Source organism: Falco cherrug, chromosome 12 (assembly GCF_023634085.1).
Source record: "Falco cherrug isolate bFalChe1 chromosome 12, bFalChe1.pri, whole genome shotgun sequence".
Classification (NCBI taxonomy): domain Eukaryota; kingdom Metazoa; phylum Chordata; class Aves; order Falconiformes; family Falconidae; genus Falco; species Falco cherrug.
In genome coordinates, this window is record NC_073708.1 from 15,798,817 (window position 1) to 15,824,139 (window position 25,323).

Sequence of the window (25,323 nt, forward strand, 5' to 3'; positions counted from 1 at the left end):
GCGCCGGGCCGGGGCCGCCGGTCCCTCACTCAGACACCCACCCCCGCTCCCCGCGGGGGCGGCGCATTCCGCGGCATCTGCCGGCGGCGGCCCTCGGTGGCAGCGGATTCCTTCCCGCTGACGTTCCCCCGCTCCGCCGCGCTCCGCTCCCCGCCCCGGCCGGACCCCCCGGGCGGCACCCGGCGGCGGGCGGGGCGGGGCGGGGCCGGGCGGGGCCAGCGCCCCTCCCCCCGAGCGCGCACCACCACCCCCCCCCCCCTCCCAGGCGGGCCGGGAGGGGCCGCCGCAGCCCCGCGCCCCGATTGGCGCGCGGGCGGCCCCACGGCCGCGGGGAGGGCGGCGGGGCCGGGCCGTAAGGGAGGGACTAGAACTTTCCGCGGCCGCGGGCGGACTGTCGCCTCAGCCCGGAGCCGCCAGCGCCTGCGACCAGCGCCCCCAGGCAGCGGGGACACCGCCGACATGACCCACTTCAACAAGGGGCCCTCCTACGGGCTCTCCGCCGAGGTCAAGAACAAGGTACGGGCGGCGGCGGCGGCGCGGGGCTCGGCCGGGCTTTGTCTGCACCGGGCCGGCGGGGGCGCGGCGCGGCGCGAGGCTGGGCTGCCCCGGCGGGGGTGCGGGGGCGCGCGCGCCCCGCGCGGTGGCGGCACGAGAAGGACGCGGCCGCCGCCGGCCCCGGGACGGTGCTGTCCCCCGCCGCACCGCTCGGGAAACTTGCCGCCGCGGCGGGGAGCGGGCCCGTGTGCGGAGCCGCGATTCGCGCCGCGCCCCGCGCTGCCGCCCGGGCTGCACCTGCCCGCGCCGGCAGCCGTCGCGCGGGACGTCCCGCTCGCCTCCGCGGGCGCCTCGCTCTCCTCTCGCCGGAGCCCCACGCCGTGCCGCGGCCGGCGGGGCGGCGGGCGGTGGCGGAGGGCGCAGCCGGCCCGCGCCGAGCGGAGCGGATGAGGCGCGCGGCGCGTCGCGGCCCCCCGCGCGGCACATTCCAGCCGCATGACATCATGGGCACGGGCGGCGCGCGGCCAATCGGCGCGGGCCCCGCACAGGCCGCGCATTGTCTGCCCGGCACGGCCCCGCCCCGCCCCGCCCGGCGGGGGCACACAAAGGCGCGCGGGGGCGCCCGGCCGCGCGCTGGGGCGGGGGGTGGGTGGCGCGCTCGGGGTCCCCGGCCCGGGGGGGGCGCCCCCACCGATAGCCGGCTCGCGGCAGCACCGGTGCGTTGGTTCGGAACAGCAGCCGAGCCGCCGCTGCCCGGGGGACGGGCGCCTTCCCCGCGTTGCTTTGCTGAGTCGCTCTGACTTGTCTTTGCTTTTTCTCGTGTTCCGGGGAGCAAAAAGCGCTCGTGTTTGCGTCCTGTTACACAGACTCGTTACCTTGCAGCGAGCAGTTACCCGGTAAGAGGAAAAAAACCTTTGCAATAAAAGTTACACCGGTAAACAAGTAGGGATGAGTTGGCGCACTGCATCATTATTCACAGCCTCAGATTCTAAACGTGGTGTTTAATAACTGGTTACTTCACGCACATGTCTGGTTTCAGGCTTCAGCAAATCCCCAAATCCCGTGTTACTTGTGGCTGAGTAGAAGGGGGAAGAGGGAGGAAAAGTAGTTCACTTTAAACATTGTAATTTATGTAGAAGGTCTGAATTAGCATGTTGGTAGACCTTATAAAATACACTCTTACTTTCCTTACTGACTTTCTCAGGATGGTTGTGGGATTCTGCTGCAAAGTTTGATGACATCACGTAACCAAATGTCTTCCAGAGCGATTGCTTCCAACATCTAAACCTAGTGATTTTACCTATACTATTACAATCTAAAAAAAAAAGGCAATCAAACATACGTTGAGTATTATTGTATCTGAATTAGGAAGCCAGTAAATACTCTCCTACTTTAAAAAATACTGACAGAAGCACGTAGGCTTAACAGTGATGCCTTTGTGGGAACAAGGTGGAAAGAAGTTCTTTGTTCTTTCTTTCAGTTTATTATTGTCATCAGCTTCCTTAGGGCCTCCTGAGAGGAACTGTTCCAAGCCCGTGTGTTAACAGAGTGTTTGAAACTGGTGTGTCTCACACCCTTATGCAAAGGGCCCTTCTACTTTATCTTACTCAGTGTCTGTTATTTCACTCACTTGGTCTGCTTTCTTCAGTGCAAATACTGCAGAGGGATGGATGTTCTGTGGCAGCTTCAGTTTGCTTGTATGCAGGCTTCTGCTGCAGTCCTTGGAAATGTCAGTGCAGCTGTGCCATAAAAAAATATTCAAATATGCCAGACAAATTAACTCATCTCCTTTAAAAAAAACAAGCAAACAACAACAAAGAAACCCCACCAACCAAGAATAAAAACTTCAGCAAAAGATACAGCTTTGAACTATGAGAACATTGCTCTTACTGTAGGAGATCAAATTTCAAAGCAGTTATGTTACAGATAGATTGTGTACCTCCTATGTAGTATCTTGCATGGGTCTGTGCATTAGATATGTTTCTGTTTCTCTGTAATCCTAGAGGATCCGAGAGTATTGTCTCTTTGTAAAGATCAGAAAATCTTTTTTCCAGATCCTTCTGTCTCATAAAGATTTGAAGAACAACATCTAGTTTCCAACTCTTGGTGGATCATTTTTTGGTACTGATCTTAATCATGCTTTCTAAAACACTGACCTTTGTGCAAACTATTGTGTTACAGGTTGGTTGTTTTTTTTCTAATGTGGCATTGGTGTAGTTTTTGTAAGCAGCTGTGGTACTTCCCTGCTTGAATGATGGTGAATGTTAGATATCCTTGTTTGAAATTTTCAGTGCTAATCCCCAAGCAGTGTTTTTCTGCAGAAAACAGATGTGTTGATAGCTACACTGCCTGAGGGCCCAGCTGTGCTGGATAGAAAACTCTCTTGGTTTTGGTTTCTATTCTCTATTTTCTCATGTGGCATTGTATTAATGTTCAGAGAGACCTTTTGTTTGCTACGGTATTTGAATAGATGAATATACCATGTCCTGATGCTTTATAAAAAAAAATTGCTTCTTTGGTATTCAGGATTCTGTCAAAGCTTAAAATCTTTTAGTTTGGTGTTTTGGCTTTTTTTTTTTCCTTTCATTTTCTTTTCTTTTCCTTTTTTTTTTTTCCTTGTTGAGGTTCCACCCTTCTTTTGTTTTGCTCCTTACCTTAGTTCACACGGATAAGGTGTCTGGTTCTATTATAGTTCTCTTTGCTCATTCCTGCAAAGAAAGGATGGAATTGGTGTACTGTTCCCAGCTGTAAGGAAACTTGTCTGCATGAGAAATGTGTAGGTAGTCAAACTAGTGTAATCCTTTTGAAGCTGATTCCCTGTTTACTTGAGATCACAGAAGATATTTGATCCAAAACAAATATTCAGTGAGGAGCCCTTTAAGCTGATTGAAATGAACAGTTTCTTATACAAGCAATAAATAATTTTCTTCTTAAGCAATTTCTGCAGTACATGAGGTCAGCATAGCTTGAGATGGTGACACAATCAGATAAAGCTACAAACTGATGTTATATTTGTCTCTTATTTACAACTGAGGTAGGTAAGAAATCAGCAGAAATTTCTGCTCTATTGTCTCACTGTGTAAGGTGTGGGAGCAAACTGGAATGCCGGGCAGGAGTAGGAGAGGTTCCAGTTCATTCAGCTGCTTCCTCATGACTCCACCCTTCCCATGGAAATGGTATTTGTATTGGGCAGGCATTTATCTTCTCCCTGCTCTTATGTTTGATGAACTGCCCGTTTCACCTTCGTGCGAAAGGAAGGATCGGCGGAAATACGGTCTGTGTGGGGAGTTAAAGGTTCCACAGCCTTTGGCTATCTTGTGTCTTGACTCTAGTCTCTGACCTTCCTTCCATGCTGTCCTCTGCTGGGAAGCTGGCACAGGTCAGTACTGTTTCCCAAACTTTTTTTTTAAAGACAGCAGAGTAACTGAGGTTAGTCTGTCCTTGCAGCTGGCACCCTGAAAGTGAAGTGGTAGGGACATGGGAAAGCAAGGGAAACAAACTTTCCAAACTGGAGGCTGTTAGACAAATGAAGCCTGTAAACAAAATATCTCCTATTTTGCAAGCGTGCAGGAGGGCAGCAGTACTTCCTGCTTTCCTTCTCGAGGGCAAATAGGGATTGATGAAGAAGAATTGAAGTCTCTGTGAATAACGCTAACCAGTCCTAGGTATGATGACTGTGTTCCTCCTGAAACTGCCGAGGAGAAAATTATTGTACTGTCTTTCACTTGCTACAGGCCAAATAAACGGAGTTAATTGCTTTGTCCAGAAATTACTCTTTTATGAGTATTCTTAACAGGGAACCAGATTCAAATAATTAACTTTCAGAATTTTTAATTAGTGATTTAATAGCTAGATGAAGTTTTGGCTGCCTGTTGTCAGACTATTAGGGCCTCTCGTTCCTCTTTCTCACCCTTCCTTTCAGAACAGTAATAATACCTTTTTCCTTCTTAAAATGTAGCTGTTCCTACTCTATACTTGTTTTACCCTTCTGTACTCCCTGTAGGCTGGTTTCCTTTAGCAAACTTGTAGGTTTGCTCATTGAATTTTATGAACCTTAGGTAAGCATCCTTGCTGCTAATAAAGTGTATTTCTATTAATGTTGTCTGAAATGATGTAATAAAAATAGAGATTGTGTTGGATAAAGGCAATGAAAACAGACTTTGAGAGCACAGGTGGATATCTTCTTTAATAATAACCGGCAGCATAGGATCTCTGCATTCCTATTCTCTTGTACGTAGATATATATAGCTTTTAAAAAAATGGTATCTTTCATTTCCAAGTTTTGAATTAAATTCAGTGTTTAGTTTAAAATAAAATCAGCTTGCTTAACCTTTTCCATTATACAAATCTTCGGTTTGTTGATGGAGAATAAATTAAAAATCCTGTATTTTGGTGCTGTCAGAGATATTGTTAAAGGGAAATAAACACTGAGATTTTACAAAGGGAATTCCAGAGGAAATAGCAGAAGGATTTTACAAAATCAAGCATTAAACCTCAGTTTGCTCCAATTAATGGTTTCTGATAGTTGATCACAGCCAAGTCATTTACTAGCTAAATACCAGTTTCCATGTGCATAGGACTGAAACTTTTCTTTTTGTGTCCAATTTCTGTATTTTTTTTCCAAATAACTGTGAATTTTTTTCCAGCTGGATCCAGGCTTTAGTAACAGATCTGCAGTTCAAATGAACAACATAATAACTTTGTCTTTTATATTTATTGTCTTCCAGAAGTCTCTCAGTATGTTAATCTTCAAGCATCCTGTTGTGTTTTGCTTTTTTTTAATAGCAGTTTTCAAACTTCTTTTATGATTGTAATACACATAGGTGAATGAATTGCTGAGTGAAAACTTCTGCTATAGGTTTAGTTATGGAATCTATCAACCAGATGCACAGAATGCATTCAGTTTAAGAGAATAGTACTTCATGGTACAGTTTTGACAACTGAGTCATAGCAAAGTTGTCTACAAAACATAAATATGACAGTGGAATAACTCCATAGCTAAACTTACAATTATTCAGTGTTTGGCACAATAACTACATGTATCTCTTAAAACACATTAGCGATATAAACAACGCAAACTTACATTTTCAGTAACTTGGGTTCAACAACGCTTCCTAGAAAATGGACCTGCTGCATGCTTCCCGCCACTTCGAAATCACGCAGTGTTTGTTTTCTGGGCAGAAGCCTCTTGGGCTTCTGAGCATGTGTTTGCTACCTTGATTGCAGAAAATGGAGTTCAGCCTTTCGCTGGAAATTTTGCGGAGGATTCTTTTTAAAGAAACCTAGTGAAACACTAGCTTTATTAAGCTGTAGTAAACTATTAATTTGTATTCTCCTGGCGTAAATTCCTGCGTGAAGGGTTCTTGTATTCATTGAGATGTGGTATTAATGCAGTAGCCTTAATCAATAGCTACATGTTTTGGTTAGGTTTTGTTTTTGAGAAAGATATTCCAGCAGTGGAGAACCTTAACTGCAGTGTGTCCATTCATCTTCATCCTTTACTGTCTACCTCAGTATGTCTGCTCTACCTCACGTGTCTAATCCATTTTCCTCCTTCACTGTTACTATTTCAGGACACGTCTGTATCGGGTATAGGTTTCCAATTCTGTGGCTACTTCAGTAGAAGTATTAATACTGCAGCAGTAATAAGTACACCTACTAACAGGTACAAACTGATGGTGGTGAAACCTATATAGCATTGTTCATACCTATGATAAATCTCTTTTTATGATAAGCAGAAGCAAGTAATTTGCCCTAGAAACACTTCCTTTGCCAGCAACTTGGATGTTAGCGCTTCAGCCATCTGCTTAAAGCCTCCTGTGTTTCAGCCAAGCACTGCCCATTCTGCGTGCTTGCCCAAGCCCACGGACAAGGAGAATTGCCTTCAGGAGCCCTTGCACAACCCCGCCAGGTAGACATACCCTGTATCCAGTTTCACTGGTCAGTAGTCCCCAAGTAGGTGAATTGAAACAGACCTGTGAAAGTGGCTACCCTAGTGACACCTGACAGTTGTTGCTGTAAACCACCGACACAGGAGTTAATTTCTTTTTCTCAATGGTCTAAATCCCCAGTAAACCTTGATATGTCATTGCCAGGTTGGCAGTTGTCTTTTGGAGTTCTCATGTGTCTCAAAACTGTCACTTGGAACAGTACACAGCCGTTTTTGAACTGCGAGACATATATCACTACCCCGTGTTAAGCCCTGTGCGAGGGATGTAATTTCCAGTTCTGTCTCCTGGCTTACACCACTTTTTCTAGAAGGAAGGTGATGAATGGCATGGCAAAGCCAGGATTAGCTACTGCTGCCTTATGAACATCAAAGCAGAGGTGGAGCACTGGACAGTCTGCTCCTGTGCACGTGTGAGGACAGCACGGACAGAAACTGCCAGCGCTGCTACCAGCAAAGCGCGGTGCCTAAGTAGATTAAGAGTGAGGATGTTTGCAGTGAACTTCTGTTAACTTCTGTTATGTTTAACCTTAGAAAGCACACTGTGTCTGCACTTCCAAATTTAAAGTACTTTCTGAGAATTTACAAAATGTATTATAGTGACCTTGTTTCTCGTGGATTGATAAATGTTTAGTAAAACTTTTTCTGGTGATAGATAAACATAGATAAACCTGCTGAGGTTAATGTTTAAGGATGTGGGGTAACTATCAAGTCTTGCATCCTTTACATGCAAGCTCACAGTATACCTCCTATGGCCAGAACACCTCTGAAGAAAGCAGTTTGACAGTCCTGACAATTAAATGGGATTAGTAGTCTCAGAAAAGAAAAAAATCAATTTGTATTACAGTCATGCTTGCTTGTTTAAAATGTACAAATGAATGTGCTTTTGCTGTGGTTTCAGAGTTTGATTTGGTTTAAAATTTAGATAAAAATACCTATTATATTCCTGTTGCTGAGTCAATGCCCTTAAAAGACAGACAGACGGATGCATGCATGCATGCATTGTTTTGTGATAATGGCACATCAGTGATTTTTTTCTTAACCTCAGCTTTTTTTGTATGAATTTGGAGGTGCTTTCTTGCCTCCAAATAATTTATAATTTGCCTTGAAGAATAAAGGATAGAAACTTCTTTGTACTCAGAATTGTTAACTTCTGTAGCTACATAACACCGTATACGCTGTGCATTTGACACATCCTTTTAAGGCAAACTTTGTAGAGATTCCCATCCCCTATGGAACTGTACAGGAAAGGCCTTCAGTAAAAGTGGGCTTGAGGCCAGGACACGTAGGGCAATTTGAAACAGATTTTTTCTAAGTGAGATCATGTGAAAATCCTTCTTTTTTTCTTTAAGAGGGACTCTTGCTTAAAAATGCTTTCTGTAAGTATCTGATTCTAAACAACTGTTAACTTGTATAGCTATATTCAGCAGCAAATGCTCTCTTTTGGGTAAATATTTTGATTTTGCAGTAATGCCTCAGAGTAACTTATGTTGTTTCTGTTTAGTGGGATTGAATTACAGTGTTTTTCTCAAAAGCAATTTTTACTTTCTTCAGGTGGGTGGTTCTTTGTTTGTCTTGTGTTTCTTTTCCTTAAAAAAACACAACCAAACAACTCCTCAACAAGCACCCCACCCCACTACCCCCCACAAACTAGTGCAGAATTTATTAAGTATTAGGAGGGGAGACAATTAAACTCCTTGTTGCTCATATAAAACAGTCCCTTACCTGAAGCAGGTATGAATCTGGATGTATGAATTATAAAGACTTGAAGGCATAAGTCACGCTGGAGGAGCTGGCAGTAAGAGGAGACCATTGCAGCGAGGCGTGAAGTGCTGCTGTCACAGCTGTGGTCCAGTGCCCTGTTTGGACTCTCACCAAACCTCCTTACCCAGTCCCAGCAGCTAGGCCAGGTGAGCTGTAAGCCTTGGGAGCCTGAACTTGCTCTGGTCACTGATCCTCGCTCGCTCCTGGAAACTGGACTTTAACCATTCAGTGCCTTTACTGCTTCCCTTCCAAGTGTTGATCTGGTCTTCCAGGGTCTAAACAGGATTTTTCTTTGGGACTTTATTTAGTCAGACATCCTTTGGATTATAGAGTAATCCTTAAGAGTATAGTGCAGTGAAACTGTATGTGGCTTGTACATACAGCCTTTGGGACTTGAAACACCAGGTCTTTTCCTAGATTTGGGCAAAACCTAAATGTTTCTGCAGTTCTTTGCTGTTCTGAAATGCTTTCATGAAGGTGGGTTCTGATCTACTGCAAGTCCTAGCTGGCTGAATTATAGATTGATTCTAAACAAATCATCCTACCTACCCTGCTTTGCATGTTTGGACCGTGACCCTTCCCAGAGTAAAACTGGATGTTACTACTATAAAAACGTTACTTTGCTTTCCTGCTAATAAAGTTTTCCTGTTATATTGCTTTCCTGTTTATATTTCCACTGCTACAGCCTCGTGTTTACGTAAGAGAGCATTATCTTAGTATTCCTGGTTTTGCTCAAATAAGAGTAATTTAATTCAAAAGTATTTTTCTGTTGTCCCTGATCAATTGACTTAAGTGCTAGAAGCCTTCCCCACAAAAGTTAAGGCATAACAGGCGCATGCATTTGGGAAGGGATTTGGCTATATTCAGATGTTCATGGGAAAGCCAGCTCTTACCTGCTGCTAGCATGGGCCCCACCAGAACATTCCCCTTCAGTGCAGAGAGTGGACGAAGCACGAGTCAGAGCTCACGCCAGCACACACCAAGCAGAAGGATGCGCTGGAACAGGACCCGCACTGCAGCTCCTGTTGACATTCCCACCGCCTGACCGGCCTGAGCTGCCACCGCTTTGGTTAACTTTGTAACGCTACGTGGGATCGGTTTGAAGTTACATTATATATCATATCTGAAAGTCAATGGTGTTAAGCCAATGAACCATGTATATAGTTCAGACACGTATCTAGTGTTCCAAGACTAAATGTTCTTTGCTTGTTTTTGCAAGAAGCTGTACCTTATCTTACTGACATCGCTGTATTAACCATGCCCCAATAAAAGCAAAAAGTAAAAGTAACTTTTTAAGAAAATAAGACTGTTGCTTTTTTCACTTGGTCTGTCTTGATAGCATCCTTTGTCGTTAATAAGGGATGGTACGAAAAACTTTGTGATACGGAATGGTACTTCTATTTGGAAGAATCTAGCAGTTTTTAATAAAATTATCTTTAATGTTTAATGTCACAGCTTTTTTTTGTTAAAGAACTGGTCTTTGGATGGATAGAAAATAATTAGAACAAAAAAATAACGAACAGAGTTCAGTCAAGGCACCTGAGCATTTTGTTCGACATGGAACCTTTAATTGAGGGTTGGGACCTCTCTCTCACACCATTTGCAATGCAGTATTGCCCACATGTTGCTGCCTGTGCATTTCAAACCTACAATGAATTCAGGTGTGCAGCGTAACGAGACTACAGATTACCTTGTGGTATCCTGAGTTTCGAATACAGTATATATGTGCAGCCCCTACCCACCCCTAGCAGTGCTAACTGTTCTTTCTGCTCATGCTTAATAGTTGAAAAGCATTGGTTTAGAAGTTACTAGTGGTTAATCAGAACCGCTTAAGAGTTTTACTCTTTCCTACTTTAACAGTAGTACTTTCTTTTGTACTCATTATAAACCTTAGTATAGAAAGCTTATGCCTTGATCTCTACATAACTTAAACTACATTTTCATTAGACAAAGAGCTGAGCTAAAAGTTTGTATAATCATAAGAGTTTTTTTACAAAAAAATCTGTCCAGCTGTCTGCTATGCAGATTTTATGATTTATGTAGAACTGTCTACAGGAGCTATGTAAATTTCAAATACTCCTCTTAGTTTTCCTTAGACTTTCTTCAGTAATCTTGTAAATTTCAATGTAGGCCTTTAGATAGGGATATTATTACAAAATCAAGTAAATATTTTCCAACGTGTTCATGGTCATCACTTTCTTTTTAACTATCACATGAACTGTAGATTGTATTTTTCTTTATAACTCTTTTCATGTGGTTAAAGCACAACTTGCTGGGGGGGGGGGGGCATATCCAAAATATTTTTGGATGATTCCTGGAATATAATTGACATTGTGCATCACCTACTGAACTTTAACCAGTCAGCAATATACCTGGGAAGGGAGGGGGCGAGATGGAGGGCAGGGAGCAGCAGAAGCAGATTATGTTTCGTTGCGTTCTTTGTGCTGAATGCATTCTTCCAATATTTTTTTTTTGGTGGTGGTGGTAAAGCAAAACAATAGTGTGAAGCAGCTGATAGGCAAGATCTTCTAAAGCTTAGGGCATGAAATCTGTGTTTCTTGTGCTTCTGCTAAGAAAACTGGGTATGGGTAAGATTACCTCAACCAGAAAAGCATGCTGTGTGTGAATTCAGAGACTTGATCTACTACCTGTATGAAAGATAAATCTAGGCAGACTTTGCTATCTAGTAGAAGCTAAGGAACTTCTCAAGAAATCACATCTTCCACCTAAATTACAAAAAATACAAATTGAATCATTTTGTGCAAGGCTGCAGAGGCGGCAAGAATATTCTTGAGAGAAATCTGTGTTTTCCTTATGAATACTTATCGCAGGCACCTCAGTTAGCCTGTTCAGCTGGTGTGAAGTTCATAGAATTTAATCAGAGCAGGCTGACAGGCAACGATACAGGGTCAGAGCTGCTGGTGGGTAGCAGCGAGTGCCATTAACTGGGACATGCCCATTACCTGGGCTCCTGCCACATCATCTGGGTTGTTTCTCATTCAAGCCTATGCCGGGGATTGTAAGCGGCAGTGAGCAGTCAAGTGGCTGAGCTTATTGGGTGGGGGCAAAAGAGGGGTGAAAGCAGCAGAGTCTTGAGGCTGACCTTTGAAACAAGTGCTGAGAAAGCACAACGTGGACTGTGCCTTTGCTGGAGAGGCAGAAGGAATGGGCACTTTGAGTACCATTTAGCAAAGCTTGCATCAACGGACTTCAGTTTAAGCTAACTTTTTTTGAGAGGTACGTTTGTGTTACTAGTTAGCTGCTTGCTGCTGTAAAACATAATTCCTGCTTTTGGTGTGTGAAGAGGGGTTGAAGAGAAGAAAAAAAGGTGTGGAGAAGCACTCTTGACTGAACAATGAGATTTTGTGGTCCTGTTTGGAAGGTGAAGTTGGAAGACTTGTCAACACAGCTGGCCTTGGGGAAAGGCTACAGAGTCACAATAGAGTTTGCTTGCGACATGACATATTTTAAAAGCTGTTCTATTGGGAAGAGAAATAACTGAACTTGAAAGAATCTATAATTTTCTGGATTGCTATAGCAGCAATAGATCAGAAAAGTATTCTTGGAATGATACAGGGATCATTGGTGTTAGTGTTTCTGTTTGCAGGCTCCACCTAGCCTTTGAGAACTACTGTTCCACCAAAGTTATAGTAGAAGTCATTACAGGAGATATTTGTTGGGTTAGCACTAGGAAAACTAGATTATTTATAGATTTTTGGGGGGGTTGCTGTTTATGCAGCAGATTGTTCTGTTAGATTTTATTTTTTTACCCCTCACAGAAAAAGAGCAAATAGACGTCACTGAAGTTTGTCAGCACAGCAGGTTACCCACATTTTCAGCACAGCACTCCATGCTGTTTCAGAAGACATCACGCCGAGTGATGTCGGACCCTACCCAGATCTGCTGTGTCATACAGAGCTATACTAGGGGCGAGTTTCAAAGCAAGGAGAATCTGTTCTCGTCGGGGAATAACAGGCTTTTGTGCATCAGGTTGGATCAACGGTGTCTTAGCAGAGAAAAAACTTCATATCCCAGTGATTTTTTCAAATGAAAACAGCAATGGCTTCAAATAATATGCAGTGACTATTGCTGAAATAATGTTCTGCGAAAAAATTTAAACTGTTCAGCAATCTACAGAGTAAAGACACAGTGCGAAGGGACTCGATATCAAGAAGTATCATGCATAGTGGCAAGACCAGAAGGTGCTACAGTTGAAGTGGAAGCTGATGACTAAGGAGAACGGGAGTTCTAAGCCAGAAAACTGTGACTGACAAGAAATGATGAACAAAAAATATGAGAAAAACTGCGAGAACGGATTTGAAAGGGGGGGCAAGGGATTTGCAGTAGTACAGCTGCAGAAAATGAGAGGGAACCAGTATTCAGTCCAAGGGCAGGCGTACATCCGAGTTGTTGGTGCACTCTGAGGGAAGAGATGGTATCATTTGCTTCTTGAATAGTTTGCAGGCTGTCACAAAATCGTACTGGACAGCCAGGGAGTAGAACTCTTAGTTCTTCCAGCTTGCTGATCTGGCAACAAATGCCATGCATGACTACAGGTATCGTACTTGTAAGATGACTTGGAAACTTTGAGGCATGGCTTGTTCTTCAGAATTTCAACTGGCGCCAATGGGAAGAGTGCCAGGAATTTTGGATTAATGCTTATCCATCCATCCTTTAAAGGTTGTAGCCTAAGTTTTGATTTACAGAGAAAACAGTGAGATGTTGGCAGGTTATCAATTATGCCATGCATAACAAAAAAAATACTGTTGAATATTAAGCCAAATGGATACAGCTGTAAAATTTTTGTGCTAAGTAGTGTAGTGGGATATAGTGAGTTCTTTGAATATTGACCTTAACACAGTGTGTTCTCTGCCTTTCTGTACAACAGTCCTTTATGACAGAAAAAAAAAAAACCACGTTCAAATACCAGGGCATACTTAATGGTGGCTTTCAGTTTTTGAAGTCCTTTCCTTAGGTTTTCATCTGGATTTTTAAATTCCCTTTACCTTTGGGTTTCTCGTACACAAACACGTCTCATCTGACGTTTGCTTTTGCATGCAGTCCTGGTCAACATACATGAGATTAGCAGGGAATTTTAATTTGTACTTATGATGAAAGCTGAAATGGCAAGAAGTTCCACTTGACAATAACTTGGTACCCTGTCACTCCTCCTTCTCACCCACTTTCAGTAAAAACCAAACCCTTGTGTTTTTCCCACTGTCTCAACTTTAAGGGTATGCTATTTATTTATTCTGTGATTAAATAACCACTCTGCTGGCAGACAGAACTGTTCTGCAGAAAAATACTGATAATGTCCTTGTCAGTCTCCCTCACCTCTAAAGCTGAAGATAAGATATGTACAATAATCTATTTACAACACCATAGAATTTTAACCAGGAAGTTTTAACTCTGTTGTATAATTTAAAAAAAATAATCTAGAAACCCTTTCTTCCTGCTCACTTCAAGAACACTTACTGTTCTGTGCCTTTTTCTTGGTCATTCACATAACCAGTAAGCTCTTAGCACATTTTTGGCCCAGATGTTTTGCTGTGTACATTTTACATGTGAGATCCAGAACTGCGTTCTGCAACAGCAGGTGATGAACAGAACGGGGCAGCTCAGGTGCCAGTAGCTGGAATTCTGGTGAATAATAAGGGACTGGCTGTGTAGTCTGCCTCACTCCCACTTCTGAGGAGTAAGGGCTTCCAAGGGCTTCTGCCTTGATACCAGGAGATAATGATGCTTTCATCTTTCCCCATACTATCATAAAGCCTTAAAAAGGGGAGGAGAAAGATCTCATCACAAACTAGTGCTAAGCAAATGATACAGACCTATCAGCAGTGATGTCTTTGGCCTCTGCAAGACAAATTGTTTCTGAGGGTAGTACTTATTTCAATGCAAAGGATGTTTGTAGGCACCACTGAAGCCATAAAGATTCAGTTTCACTCAGTTCCAAGTTGATAAAAGGTTGGTGAAAATGTATGTAACCCTCTTCATATACTGTCTTGGAGTAAAGTCCTGGCTATTTGTCTTGCTGTACTTGGCCCTGTACTTTGCTTACCACGGAGAACAGCGACACACAACATATTTTGCTGCACTTTTATGTGTATATAAATCTTAGGTTTTGTTGACAAACACAGTGCCTACGATAGAGTTGTTCACTTGCTTTGACAAGCACATGCTTTTATTGTTAAAACTTTTGACCAGATACTAGTTTCTTCAGATGGTTACTAGTACTTTAAATTTAGTGTGCTGCACGTTGAAACGTTTGACCCCTGCTGTGGAGGCATAAAGCCTGAAGCTTTAGTCAAGTTTCATCAGAACTAAGAAGTACCAGCTGTTACGGCATGATGAGTAACTTCAGAAGTTTTATCTTTTATACCTGCTTTTCAACTAAGTTTTCTGTTTGTTAGTCCCAGTGACTTAGAAAAAGCTATGCAGCGCGCTTTCTTGCAATACTGTTACAGTATTTTTCCAGAGCAGCAGCAATATAGACAGCTGAACTCTTAAAGTGGAGATTTGGCATATGTGTAGCCCTTAGTGTACATTGTGTACTGTGTAATTTGGAAAAGATTAGTATAAAAGGACAATTGAAAGTCCATATGATATCATTTATGGTGTGAAATACTGTTTAACATCATCACTCAAACTTAACATGCTACAAGCGCACTGAGTAACTTCAAGGGACACAGACAGATCATTAAAGTTGGCCAGCAGAACCTCATTTGTTTCCAGGAATCCATACACTTGATAAAAACAGCGATGATTGCTGTTCTTGTAGGACGGATGGAGGGAGGGTTTTTACACTGCAAGAGGTCCCAGACAGGAAAGTCCTATGTGAACAGGACGAGATGGGAGAATCAGGGCTGCAGTTGCCAGAAGAATCAAGTTTAACCCAGGGATTCTAGCCTGAGGCATACTTTGGCATAAATGTATGTACATCAGCTTGTAATAGGCAAGTATTACAAACGCCTACTCTTCTCCTTTTCCTCCCACAACCTTAGATCACTTATAATTTTGACCAGTTGTATAAACTTCAGTTTCCTTTCAAAGATATTTCTATTAAATCTGTATCTCAAAGTAGCATTTACAACCTTATGTATCTTTCAAGATTTGTCAGAACAAAGAAATCAACAGTTAGCTTACTGCTATCTGTTTTTAAACTTGTATAAAATGTTTATATCCATTGCTACAATTTCATCTTTTTTAGTGTTCTGAAACTAGTTTTTTTCATGGCACTGACTATGTATACTTTGAATGACGCTGCTTAGCTACCGCTTTCATCTTTAGTAGATGATGTTTTCTTTTGCTGTGGACTTGTAAGACTTAAGTATCTTCCATGAAAGTTCAGTACTTAAAAAGGATCAAATGTTGGCACGTTGATTAGTAGTAATGGAAAAAGCCTTTTTTTTTTTTTTTTTCATTTATATCAAAGCTTCCAGCTTCCCCTTTAGATGTCTTTCAGAGTTGTTCCAGTTTTCCTTTGATTGCTATGTGGAAAATATGAAGTATTCACTAACTTAGTGTTACATAACTTCTGGTTGTGCCATTGGGAGTAAGAGAGGTAAGAGTTCAGAGCAAGTATAATGCCTTGCTCCTGGTAGCACATGATCTGTCACTGTCCCTGTTTAACCCCTTCTTGTCACATGTTTAAAACCAGATTCTAAAGTTTCCACACCTCTAGCTTTTCAGGTAGATGAAGCATAATTTTCAAAGAAACTATCACCACTCTTCACTTTCTGTAACCTAGTTTCCCAACAGGTCAGCAATCAAAACAAAAACTTTACCATACTTAAGGCAAACCACACAGTAGTGAAGACAATTTTGAAAACTAGCAGATCTAGTAGTAATGCTTTTAGTGGCAATAACACAAGTTTCCTCACATGTATAAGCGTTTTTTATTTCTTATCTTTAGATAAGCATGTAGTGATACTCCAAGTTTATTTAAAACCTTTTGAAAAACTCAAGATTTGAACACATGGCAAAGTACTCCAACATAAAGTAAATATTTTTCAGGAGAAGTGATAAAATTCCATCTGACTACTTCTCCAAGCTATGGGGGCAGCAATTCATATGGAAGGCACTTAGTATTAAGTGAGGAAAAATTTTGCCATTTTTTTCCCCTTTATGTGCTTGCCAAGAAAGATTAAAATAGCCACACTTGCAGAAGTCTTTAGGGTTCTGGCTCTTATTGGCTTCCATATTTACTTACTTTTCTTTTTTTTTTTAATATGGGGAGGGAAGAGATAGTGTGATCTTTAAAATTTCTCTCTTGGTGGCATGATCACAGACTCAATTTCCTCTTTAAAAAAAAATCATTACCAGTGCTTAAAAACAAATAAATTTTTAGAAAAATAAGTTGTAGAAAGACAAGTACAGTTGTATTTCAGACAATTCCAACTGCAGCATAGCTAAACTATGACTTAGAATAGTTGTTAAGCTACACTGAAACAGAAACTGCCTGAATTTTCAGAAAGCATAATGTTCGTACATTTCTAACTAACAAATTGCAGAAGAGATAAGCTTAAATCCCTCTGTGTATTCACATGCATCTTAGAATGGTGAATTTAATGTAGTGTGAACTGTCAACGTAAAAACAACCAGCCCAAGTTGTCTGCTGTCATCTAACTGGACTATCACAACATACCGAGTTCTGGCCTTCCTAAAAATCCTGTTGTTTCAATTGAAGTGGTGTACAGAAGTACATTACCTACTGTATGTCTTGTCTGTCCACGTAACTTAAAATTTTGTGGGTGAGACCACTTTCATAAGATCTCTGTAGGTTCTCAAATGTGCAAGAGAAGTCTGATGCTATGTTTCAGTCTTTTGGGATTTTTCTTCTTGCACAGATACTTTCACACATAATAATAACTGACTTTGTTGTGTCTGAGATTGCAGCTTTTCTATAAGTTTAAACAAGCTAGGTGAGTTCTGCCAAAAGTTACTGGGGAGACAGATTTCAGGCTGCGATCACATAAGCCTTGTTTCCATAGGAAATAAAAATACTCATGAAAAGTAGTTTGTAAGCTAATCACCAGGTTAGGAAGGAGAGAGATAACCAACTTCCCCATACACCGTTTTCAAGATCTTACCATTTCTGGTAGCCTCTCAAAAAAGGGGCTTTACTATCATTACTGTCACTATAAATGAAGAATGTCGTTGTGTTGGTTGCTTCTGGTTGCTAAACTTAAGGAAGGTGTAAGAGGGCTGTCTGTCACCCAAGAGACAAAATGAACTTCCTCTGGCTTTTCCAGTTTGCTTCTCATTTTAGCTATCTAATACCCAAAAGGTGTGATTACAAAAAACCCCATGACATTTTCCTTACACTAGGCAGGATTACGTGAGCTTTTTTCCTTTTTTCTTCAATGAGAAGAGGGCTGTCTTGATTCTTTTAGACTAGCTTTGGTCTGGGCACCAAGGTGCTTGTCATCTTGTGCACAATATCGCACTACATTTTACACCTTAACCCAGAGCTGAATAAGGGACTGGGTTAGGCCGTTATCCTGATCTGTAACTAAGGCACCATAGCACCACCATTCCAAACAGTCTAAGGAAAGTAAGTATTATTCAGGCAAGGTTTTGAAGTAAAGCCAGAGATACAGGAATTTTCCATTCTCCTTATAAGAAAAATTAAGGGAACAGAATACTGTAATTTTAAGTTTGGTCAGTCTGGAGTTGGGGATTACTGACACTAGCCAAAACATAGCAGTTGCCTCTACCCAAGTAATTCAGATAGGTTGAAATTATAATCTCCTGCAGTATAAATAGCTGCTAATATTTGGCCTTTCTGGGCTGAAGTCTGTGACTATATGTAAAAACTCTGAAATTTACATTTTGGTCTGAATGTGAATGCCTTTACATGCGTTTCTTGTTAGGAATTTATTTGCAAGCGACTGGTGGTAGCTGAGCTCATTTTCTATCGGTTAGAAAAGTACATTCTGTGCTTGCCTGTCAGGTTTCTCACAGTAGCTCCCTCGTCCCCCATCTTGCTCGCTGACCCATGCGGGACAACTTTTAATGAAGGTGGAAAAGCGTTGCCAACCTCCCTGCCAGTGGAGGTTATTTATGCCATACAATCTTGTGCTCAGATAACTTGTTTTGTCTGTAGAAAAAGTAGCAATGCTGTTGGCGATATAATCCCCTTTCTCCCCCTCGCCAGCGTGGATAAGTATTGCGAAGGTAACAGCTTTGGTCTGAAGGAGGTTTGAGCTGCTTCTGTGCGTCTTCAGGGGAGGGCCGCGAAGGGCAGAGTGCAGCATGAACCCCATTAGGTGCCGGCATCGTTAAAGTTTACTGGGTTTAAGCATTCTGTTCACATGCGTTGGTTTCTTGCATCTGAAGTGTAAACTGACACACCAAGTAGTGAAGTCTGAACATACAGAAAAGGAGTTTTTAACTTGCCTTGCTAGCAGCTGTGGGTCTCTGATGCATTTAACTTCAAAGATCATTGCAGGTTTTCTCTCTTTGCAATTAAGACATGAGATCACAGTTTATTCTGTTAAGAGTCTTCCAGCAAGGACAAAGAAAAGAAATAGCAGGCATACTAAAGATGAAGTTTTAAAAAGCCACACACGCAACTCCCAGAATCTCCAGCGAGAGAACTCTTAATGTTGTAGCAACAAGGGCAAAACTTACTCTGTCATCTCCATTAATCACAATCTAGCTAAAAAAGCAAACCCACTGTAATCTTCAGCTTAATAACTTCAAATCTATTATAAAAGTTCCCATGTAGAAATCTACATCCGAGCTATAGTACTGATGGCATGGCAATTCAGAATTCTTTTTCACTTTTTTAATTCTTGCTGAAGTATAACTTGGATAGAATAGTTTTTCAAAAAAGTCATTGTTCCTCTGCCACTGTCAAAAGACTATTTGCAAACTCCCAACAATTCCTATAGTAGGAGGAACTGTTGAACGCTTCACAGCACTGTTTGCAAATAAACATTTGGAAAAGCCATAAACATTAGAGTAGAAGGGATAAAAGACCTATATTTGTACTCTGATATTTAAAATCCATCAACAACATTACTGGATAAATGCTATAGCATACTCTTCAAAATGGATTTGTGTGTGGGGGTGGGGAAGAGTTGCAATTTTCTTTTGTGAAGTAACTTTACAACTGCTTGTGTTACAGATTGCCTTGAAATATGACCCCCAGATAGAAGAAGACCTGCGTAACTGGATAGAAGAGGTGACAGGGCTGAGCATTGGTGCAAACTTTCAACTGGGATTAAAAGATGGCATAATCTTATGCGAGTAAGCATTTATTAAGTAACCTTATTTTTAGCACCTTTCAACTTCTGAGGAACTAAAGAGGGACTTTCTGAAGACTTCCTTTCAAACACATCAACAATAATAGTCAGACAGCTGACAGTAGGGTGGGAGACGGCTTCTTTGAAATTGGAAAAGAATGAAAACTTCAATCTCCTTTATATTTCAAAGATTTCTAAATGTGTCTAAATTTAATGGAAAAGCTCTTTTCTGTAATAATCAAATGGCACACAAAAGTTCTTACAGTCTGTTAGACTTGTTAGACCTGAGATCTGAGCTAGGTACTCTGTATAAACCAAAAAAACTAACAATTTTGATGAAACTAATGCAACTAATAAAGCATGAGTGAAAGTATTATATAATGCCTGCACAGATGGTATAAGGATGAGATTTATTGTTTAAGCATTTCCCTTTTTTTCACCTCCCCAGGCTTATAAATAAGCTGCAGCCAGGATCAGTGAAGAAAATTAATCAATCAAAACTAAATTGGCACCAGGTAAAACAAAAAAAACAACCCCAAAACTACATCTCTAACCCCTCCAACCCCCCAAACAGTTCTTTTGTTCTGTATTAACAAATTTGCTGTGAATATGGTACACCTTAAATCTTAATAGCACCAAGTTTTGTATGTGATAGGTACACAAGAGCTGAGGATGCTGTGTACATGAACCGTGGTTAACAGAAAGAACTACAGCTGAGATGGCTTATAAATGGCAGTTGAGTCTACATATTTAGCAGTAGTGCCTTAGCTGTTAGGTGAAATTTCAGATGGAAAACCAACAGAGCTCTATAGTGAGGCCTTTTTTCAAGTTTAAAAAAAGCCGTTAACTTTTTTATTAAATCACAACTGGAGTTTTCCATCCAGGCAGTAATGCAGGGTGTTAGGTCAACAGCTTGCCTGTACCTGGACATCGCTGTATGAAGTGTCTTCCTGAGAAAGCAGCTGGAGAGGATGGGGAGGGAAAGGACCTGAACAGTCTCGGGAGATGTGGTTGTGTAACAGAACTCAGAAAACAATATGGTGCAAACTACAGTATGTATTTTATTTCAGTATATCTAGATTTGCTTTCTTACGAGTGCTCTGTTGAGCACTTCCCCCCTGCCCAGGGACTATCAAAGGAAACATACATTTAGAACAAGCTGTGGAGGGGTTGCTGGTTGGAGTTGACTGCCTTTACTGTTGCTAGGTCTAGCTTAATAGTGCTGTATCAGCCTCTTGGCTTTATTGGCATTGAAGACTTCTAAATACAGTGGAGGATTGCGTTGTTGTTTCTTTTTAAAGGTTTAATACCTCTAAAGGCTCCAGAAGGAAAGATGAGATTCAGCTCCATATTGCTTTCTAATTTCTACAGCGCAGTACTAAAAGGTGCTAATAAACCCCAAAAGCTTACTTGAATTTGTGCTAGGAGGTGAGCAACAAAATGCCTTCAAACCAAGTTAAATGTTCATACTATCCACATAGTTATGTCTTTATTTTACTCAAAATTATCAGTTGCTCAAGTCAAATGCCATGGATGCTATGTCAGATTTTGCAGTTTGAAGCAGATTTTAGATCAGGAGTTCTTTTGGAAGGGAGGTAGTTGAGGCAGTTTTGTCATCAAAGCCCCCTCTAACAAAGTATGTGATACTGATGGAGAGATGCCAGGCTAGATAAATCTTTAGATTGATTTCCGGAGTCAGTATTAAAACTAATAAAAAAAAATAATCTCAGACTTCCTACCAGTCACTCAGCCATGCGAGCTGTGATGTCCATTTTGCACAAGGCAAAGAACTTGCGTAGAACAAGCAAAACAAACAAAGGAACCAACACCAGAAAGCATTAAAATTACTTAGTTTCTGAATTGAAACACTGACTAGAAAACTGGCTTTTGTTTCTGTTTAGCTGGAGAACATTGGGAATTTTATCAAAGCCATCCAACTCTATGGCATGAAGCCACATGACATTTTTGAAGCAAATGATCTTTTTGAAAACGGAAATATGACTCAAGTACAGACTACTCTAGTGGCGCTAGCAGGTCTGGTAAGTATTTGTACCACTGGAATTGGCACAAATCCACATGCCAGTCCAGGTGCACTCTTACCACTCATGTAAATACCGAGAGCAGCATGCAGCCTGTCAGGAAGGGATAGATACCGCTGTGCGTCTGAGATACTGCAGAGGTGGCACTTCAGAGGGCTGTGTCCTACCGCATGCCTCCAGGGAAGGTTTGGAGTTCAGAGTTAGGGATCTTGACTGCAGACGGCCTTGCTCCGGAGCTACATGTGCATTCACAGAATCTGGGAGGCTCACAGGAGAGCTCTGATCCTGCTGACAAAGATACTTGGGTAGCTTTGGAGTGTCACCTTCAAATGGGACAGGGAGCCGTTACCTTCTTTCACCCCTGACAGAGTTCCTCATGAGACATAAAGCTGCTTGTAGCATCACTTGAGAGCTCAGAGTCAGAGCCATAAAGCCAGTGTTCCAGTAGCAGAAAATATATTTTAAACACTGAATACTCTATTTTCCCTCTCCCTAAATAGGCAAAAACTAAAGGTTTTCATACTACAATTGATATTGGTGTCAAATATGCAGAGAAACAAGCACGAAGTTTTGATGCAGGAAAACTAAAAGCTGGTCAAAGTGTAATTGGCCTGCAGGTAAGTATGAAATTCAAGTTTGCAGTTAATCTGTTATATTTGAGAACAACTTTCTTGTTTTGATTAACTGATATCTTGTTTGTGCAAAACCAGCTGCAGAATTACCATATATTGTTATTATGGAAGGAGGTGTGAGGTTTTAATTCTTGTAAGCAGCTGACTGCTTTATAAGCTCAAGTGACTGCCTGGAAGGTTTTTCTGTTTGTTTTAAATCTGCAGTAAGAGTGATAAGGAGGAAAGGAACAGCTAATATTAGCATGTCACCTCTGTCCTCTAAAGTGGTTTCAAAGTAGGAGTCTTTGGATAGCTGAGCTCCTTATATGGTAGGAGCTTTATTTCTCTCCACTTTCCTTAATAGCCATAAAAGCCAAAATAACTAGTATAAAATCTTAAAATTCCTGTGGTGGAGAAGCTGTGGCAGTGCAGTTGGATCGTTACTGTTCAAGGTGAAAGTTAATTACTACATTTTGACACATACATCCGTTCTAATTACAGTGCAGTTGGGCAGATGCCAGTCACTGAAATGCCTTAGGATGACAGTTGCCTTTTGAAGCTCAGTGTGGAGAAAGGGTAATTTATTACAGGTGGTGGTCAAGCTACATGAGGTCAAGCTACAAGCAAATTACATGCACTGTAATTACTTTTTCCATCAGCCATCACAGTTACCAACTGTATTTGTTTCCTTAGACTGTGCTTGCTGTACAAATAAAAATTGCTTTTTCTGTCCACCTCTTCCTTCCCCTGTGATAAAGATGGGCACCAACAAGTGTGCCAGTCAGGCAGGCATGACTGCTTATGGAACGAGAAGACACCTCTATGATCCAAAAATGCAAACTGATAAGCCATTTGACCAGACGACAATTAGCCTACAGATGGGCACTAACAAAGGAGCCAGTCAGGTAAGCAGGACCGCGTGTGACACCGGCAGAGCAGATACACCTCTCAGCCGGCAGAGCCGGGCGGGATGGGAGAGCTGCGAATGGCGCACAGTAGCGGAATCTCAAACTGGCAGCAGCGAGAGGGTACAGTTCAGCTGTGCTTTTACTCTGTAATCGAAGAACTTTAATTTCTTATCGCTCACCAGTGTGTTCTGTGCTGAGTATCTTAAGGCATAAGAATGACCCGGTGCTTCTAGAATTTCCATCTAGCTGCGTTATACCAGAAGAAAACAGTAACTTCATTTCAAGTACTAACTAGAGAGAGGCAAAAAAAGAAATTGCTTCCTGGGCCCTACCTCAGTGTGAACACTTAGTATATTATGTCCAAAAGGGAAATTAAACTGGACCTTTCTGCAAGGACTTTCTTTTGTGATTTATCTTGCTAGGAAAGACTTGCTGCTGTGCTGTTTTGTTATACTTCATTTTCTACTGTCTAGCTCTCCCAGCAAGGTGTGCTAGTTATAATCATAAATCTAGTACTAATCACAGCTCCTGACCTTCTTACTGAACCTCTACAATCCTCTTTTATTAGGCTGGTATGCTGGCACCAGGTACCAGAAGAGACATCTACGATCAGAAGCACATATTACAACCTGTGGATAACTCAACTATTTCATTACAAATGGGTACCAACAAAGTAGCTTCACAGAAGGGAATGAGTGTGTATGGGCTTGGACGGCAAGTGTATGACCCCAAGTACTGTGCTGCACCAACAGAACCTGTCATTCATAACGGCAGCCAAGGAACAGGAACTAACGGGTCAGAAATCAGCGATAGCGATTATCAGGCAGAATACCCAGATGACTATCACGGAGAGTACCAAGATGACTATCAAAGAGATTACCATGGTCAGTACAGTGACCAGGGCATTGATTATTAGCTTTGCATCAAAAGTTCAGTATTAGTGCATTATTTTATTCAGTAAGAACGAAACTAGCCTTGTGGAATTGTTACCTGTCTCTCCTACACACTATGCTTAATGTACCTGAAGAAATATTGCCTTACATACATTCCTTTTTCCTTTCTCTACCCTTTCCCTGTCTAGTTGCCTTTAGTGCTGTAACACTTGTAGTCTACAGCATAAACAATAACTGCATATGAAGTAAAAGGAATACTGTGAAAGGGGGAGTGCTCTTGTACAGCCAGGTCGTCTGATAAGGAGCTATGCATTCTCACAATCTCTACTTAAGTAGGTATTTACATACCACATTAAGCCTTCATTTTACATATTTACAGCTTTTCTGTTTTACAGATGAGACAAAAGAATTTCATGCTTAAAGTTAAATGTGGTCTTTGCCAATTAAATCTAAGACATCACATTAGTGGTTTAAGTATCATTACTACGTTTCTAAGGTATTGTTTGCTAATGGTAAGTCCTGCATTAGACCTAAGTGCGCATCCGTGATTGTGTATCCATTCCATTATCAACACTGACCAAACTTAGAAATAGTTGTCTTACTAAAAAGGGAGCTTGTACAAAGTCTTGAGCCAACAGAAGTCCCATGATTGATGGTGCATTCACCTTTTATTGTGCCATAATATATCCATGTAGAAACGCTTTTTCTTCCTTGAACTGTATTTATTGCCACACTTCTCAAACTGATCCCAGTGTATTTTTATAAATAAATATTTTTTCTTAAAGGTATGTGGAAGATCTTGTCTCATTTGTTATGCTACCATTCTTAAAGATCAGGTGTCATAAAAACTATTCCCAAATCAGCATCACCTTTGCCTTTGTTAAGGGTAATGTAGAACTGCTGTCTGTTGCAGTTCGGGTTCTTTCTTGTCCATGGGATTTAATCTAACACCCTTGTAAAAATCTCCTGGGAATGAGTGACAGTGACTTAACAGGAAAGGAACGTAGCTCCTTTACAGCAGAGGTCACTTCCCCTCGACATGACTGTGAGGTTATGACCAGAGATCCTTAGCTGTTCCCTAAATCCCTGCCCTTTTCTCAAGGCAAATGAGGAACCGCACATACTTAACGCTGCGTCTGTTTCAGCCTGTACCCTTCACACCATCACTTTGAGAATTTCCGACACCCTTGCTTTTACAGTAAGTAAAGAGGTACCCCAGGCTTCGTGCCTGCTGGTCTGCAGTCTGAGCCTTCCATTACCAATAGCAAAACTTTATTGCTAAATGGAAAATGCTTTCTTCCTCACTATGGAGCGCAGACAGGCTGTACTAATTTACCCGGGCTGTTATTAACAGAAAAAAAGAGCATGCTATCAAGGGAGGCCACTGTTGCCGATCCTAACTTTTGTACAAAAA

At 41.7% G+C, this 25,323-nt stretch overlaps 1 protein-coding gene across 1 annotated transcript; it reads left to right on the forward strand.

Moving 5' to 3' along the window:
- The first annotated feature begins 323 nt into the window (after nucleotides 1–323).
- On the forward strand, nucleotides 324–24,697 carry CNN3 (calponin 3). The gene is made up of 7 exons (XM_055724718.1): nucleotides 324–516; nucleotides 19,341–19,462; nucleotides 19,907–19,973; nucleotides 21,360–21,497; nucleotides 21,998–22,114; nucleotides 22,867–23,013; nucleotides 23,585–24,697. Exons 1-7 carry the CDS (start codon nucleotides 460–462, stop codon nucleotides 23,930–23,932), a joined length of 996 nt encoding a protein of 331 aa, XP_055580693.1. The 5' UTR covers nucleotides 324–459; the 3' UTR covers nucleotides 23,933–24,697.
- Nucleotides 24,698–25,323: the final 626 nt, after the last annotated feature.

What these genes read in the sequence shown, in the direction of transcription:
- CNN3 (XM_055724718.1), top strand. Translation starts at nt 460, where the DNA reads ATGACCCACTTCAACAAGGGGCCCTCCTACGGGCTCTCCGCCGAGGTC. An exon ending in TAGTGGCGCTAGCAGGTCTG is followed by an intron (nt 21,498 to 21,997) that starts GTAAGTATTTGT and finishes CTCCCTAAATAG; the next exon opens with GCAAAAACTAAAGGTTTTCA. An exon ending in AAAGTGTAATTGGCCTGCAG is followed by an intron (nt 22,115 to 22,866) that starts GTAAGTATGAAA and finishes CCTGTGATAAAG; the next exon opens with ATGGGCACCAACAAGTGTGC.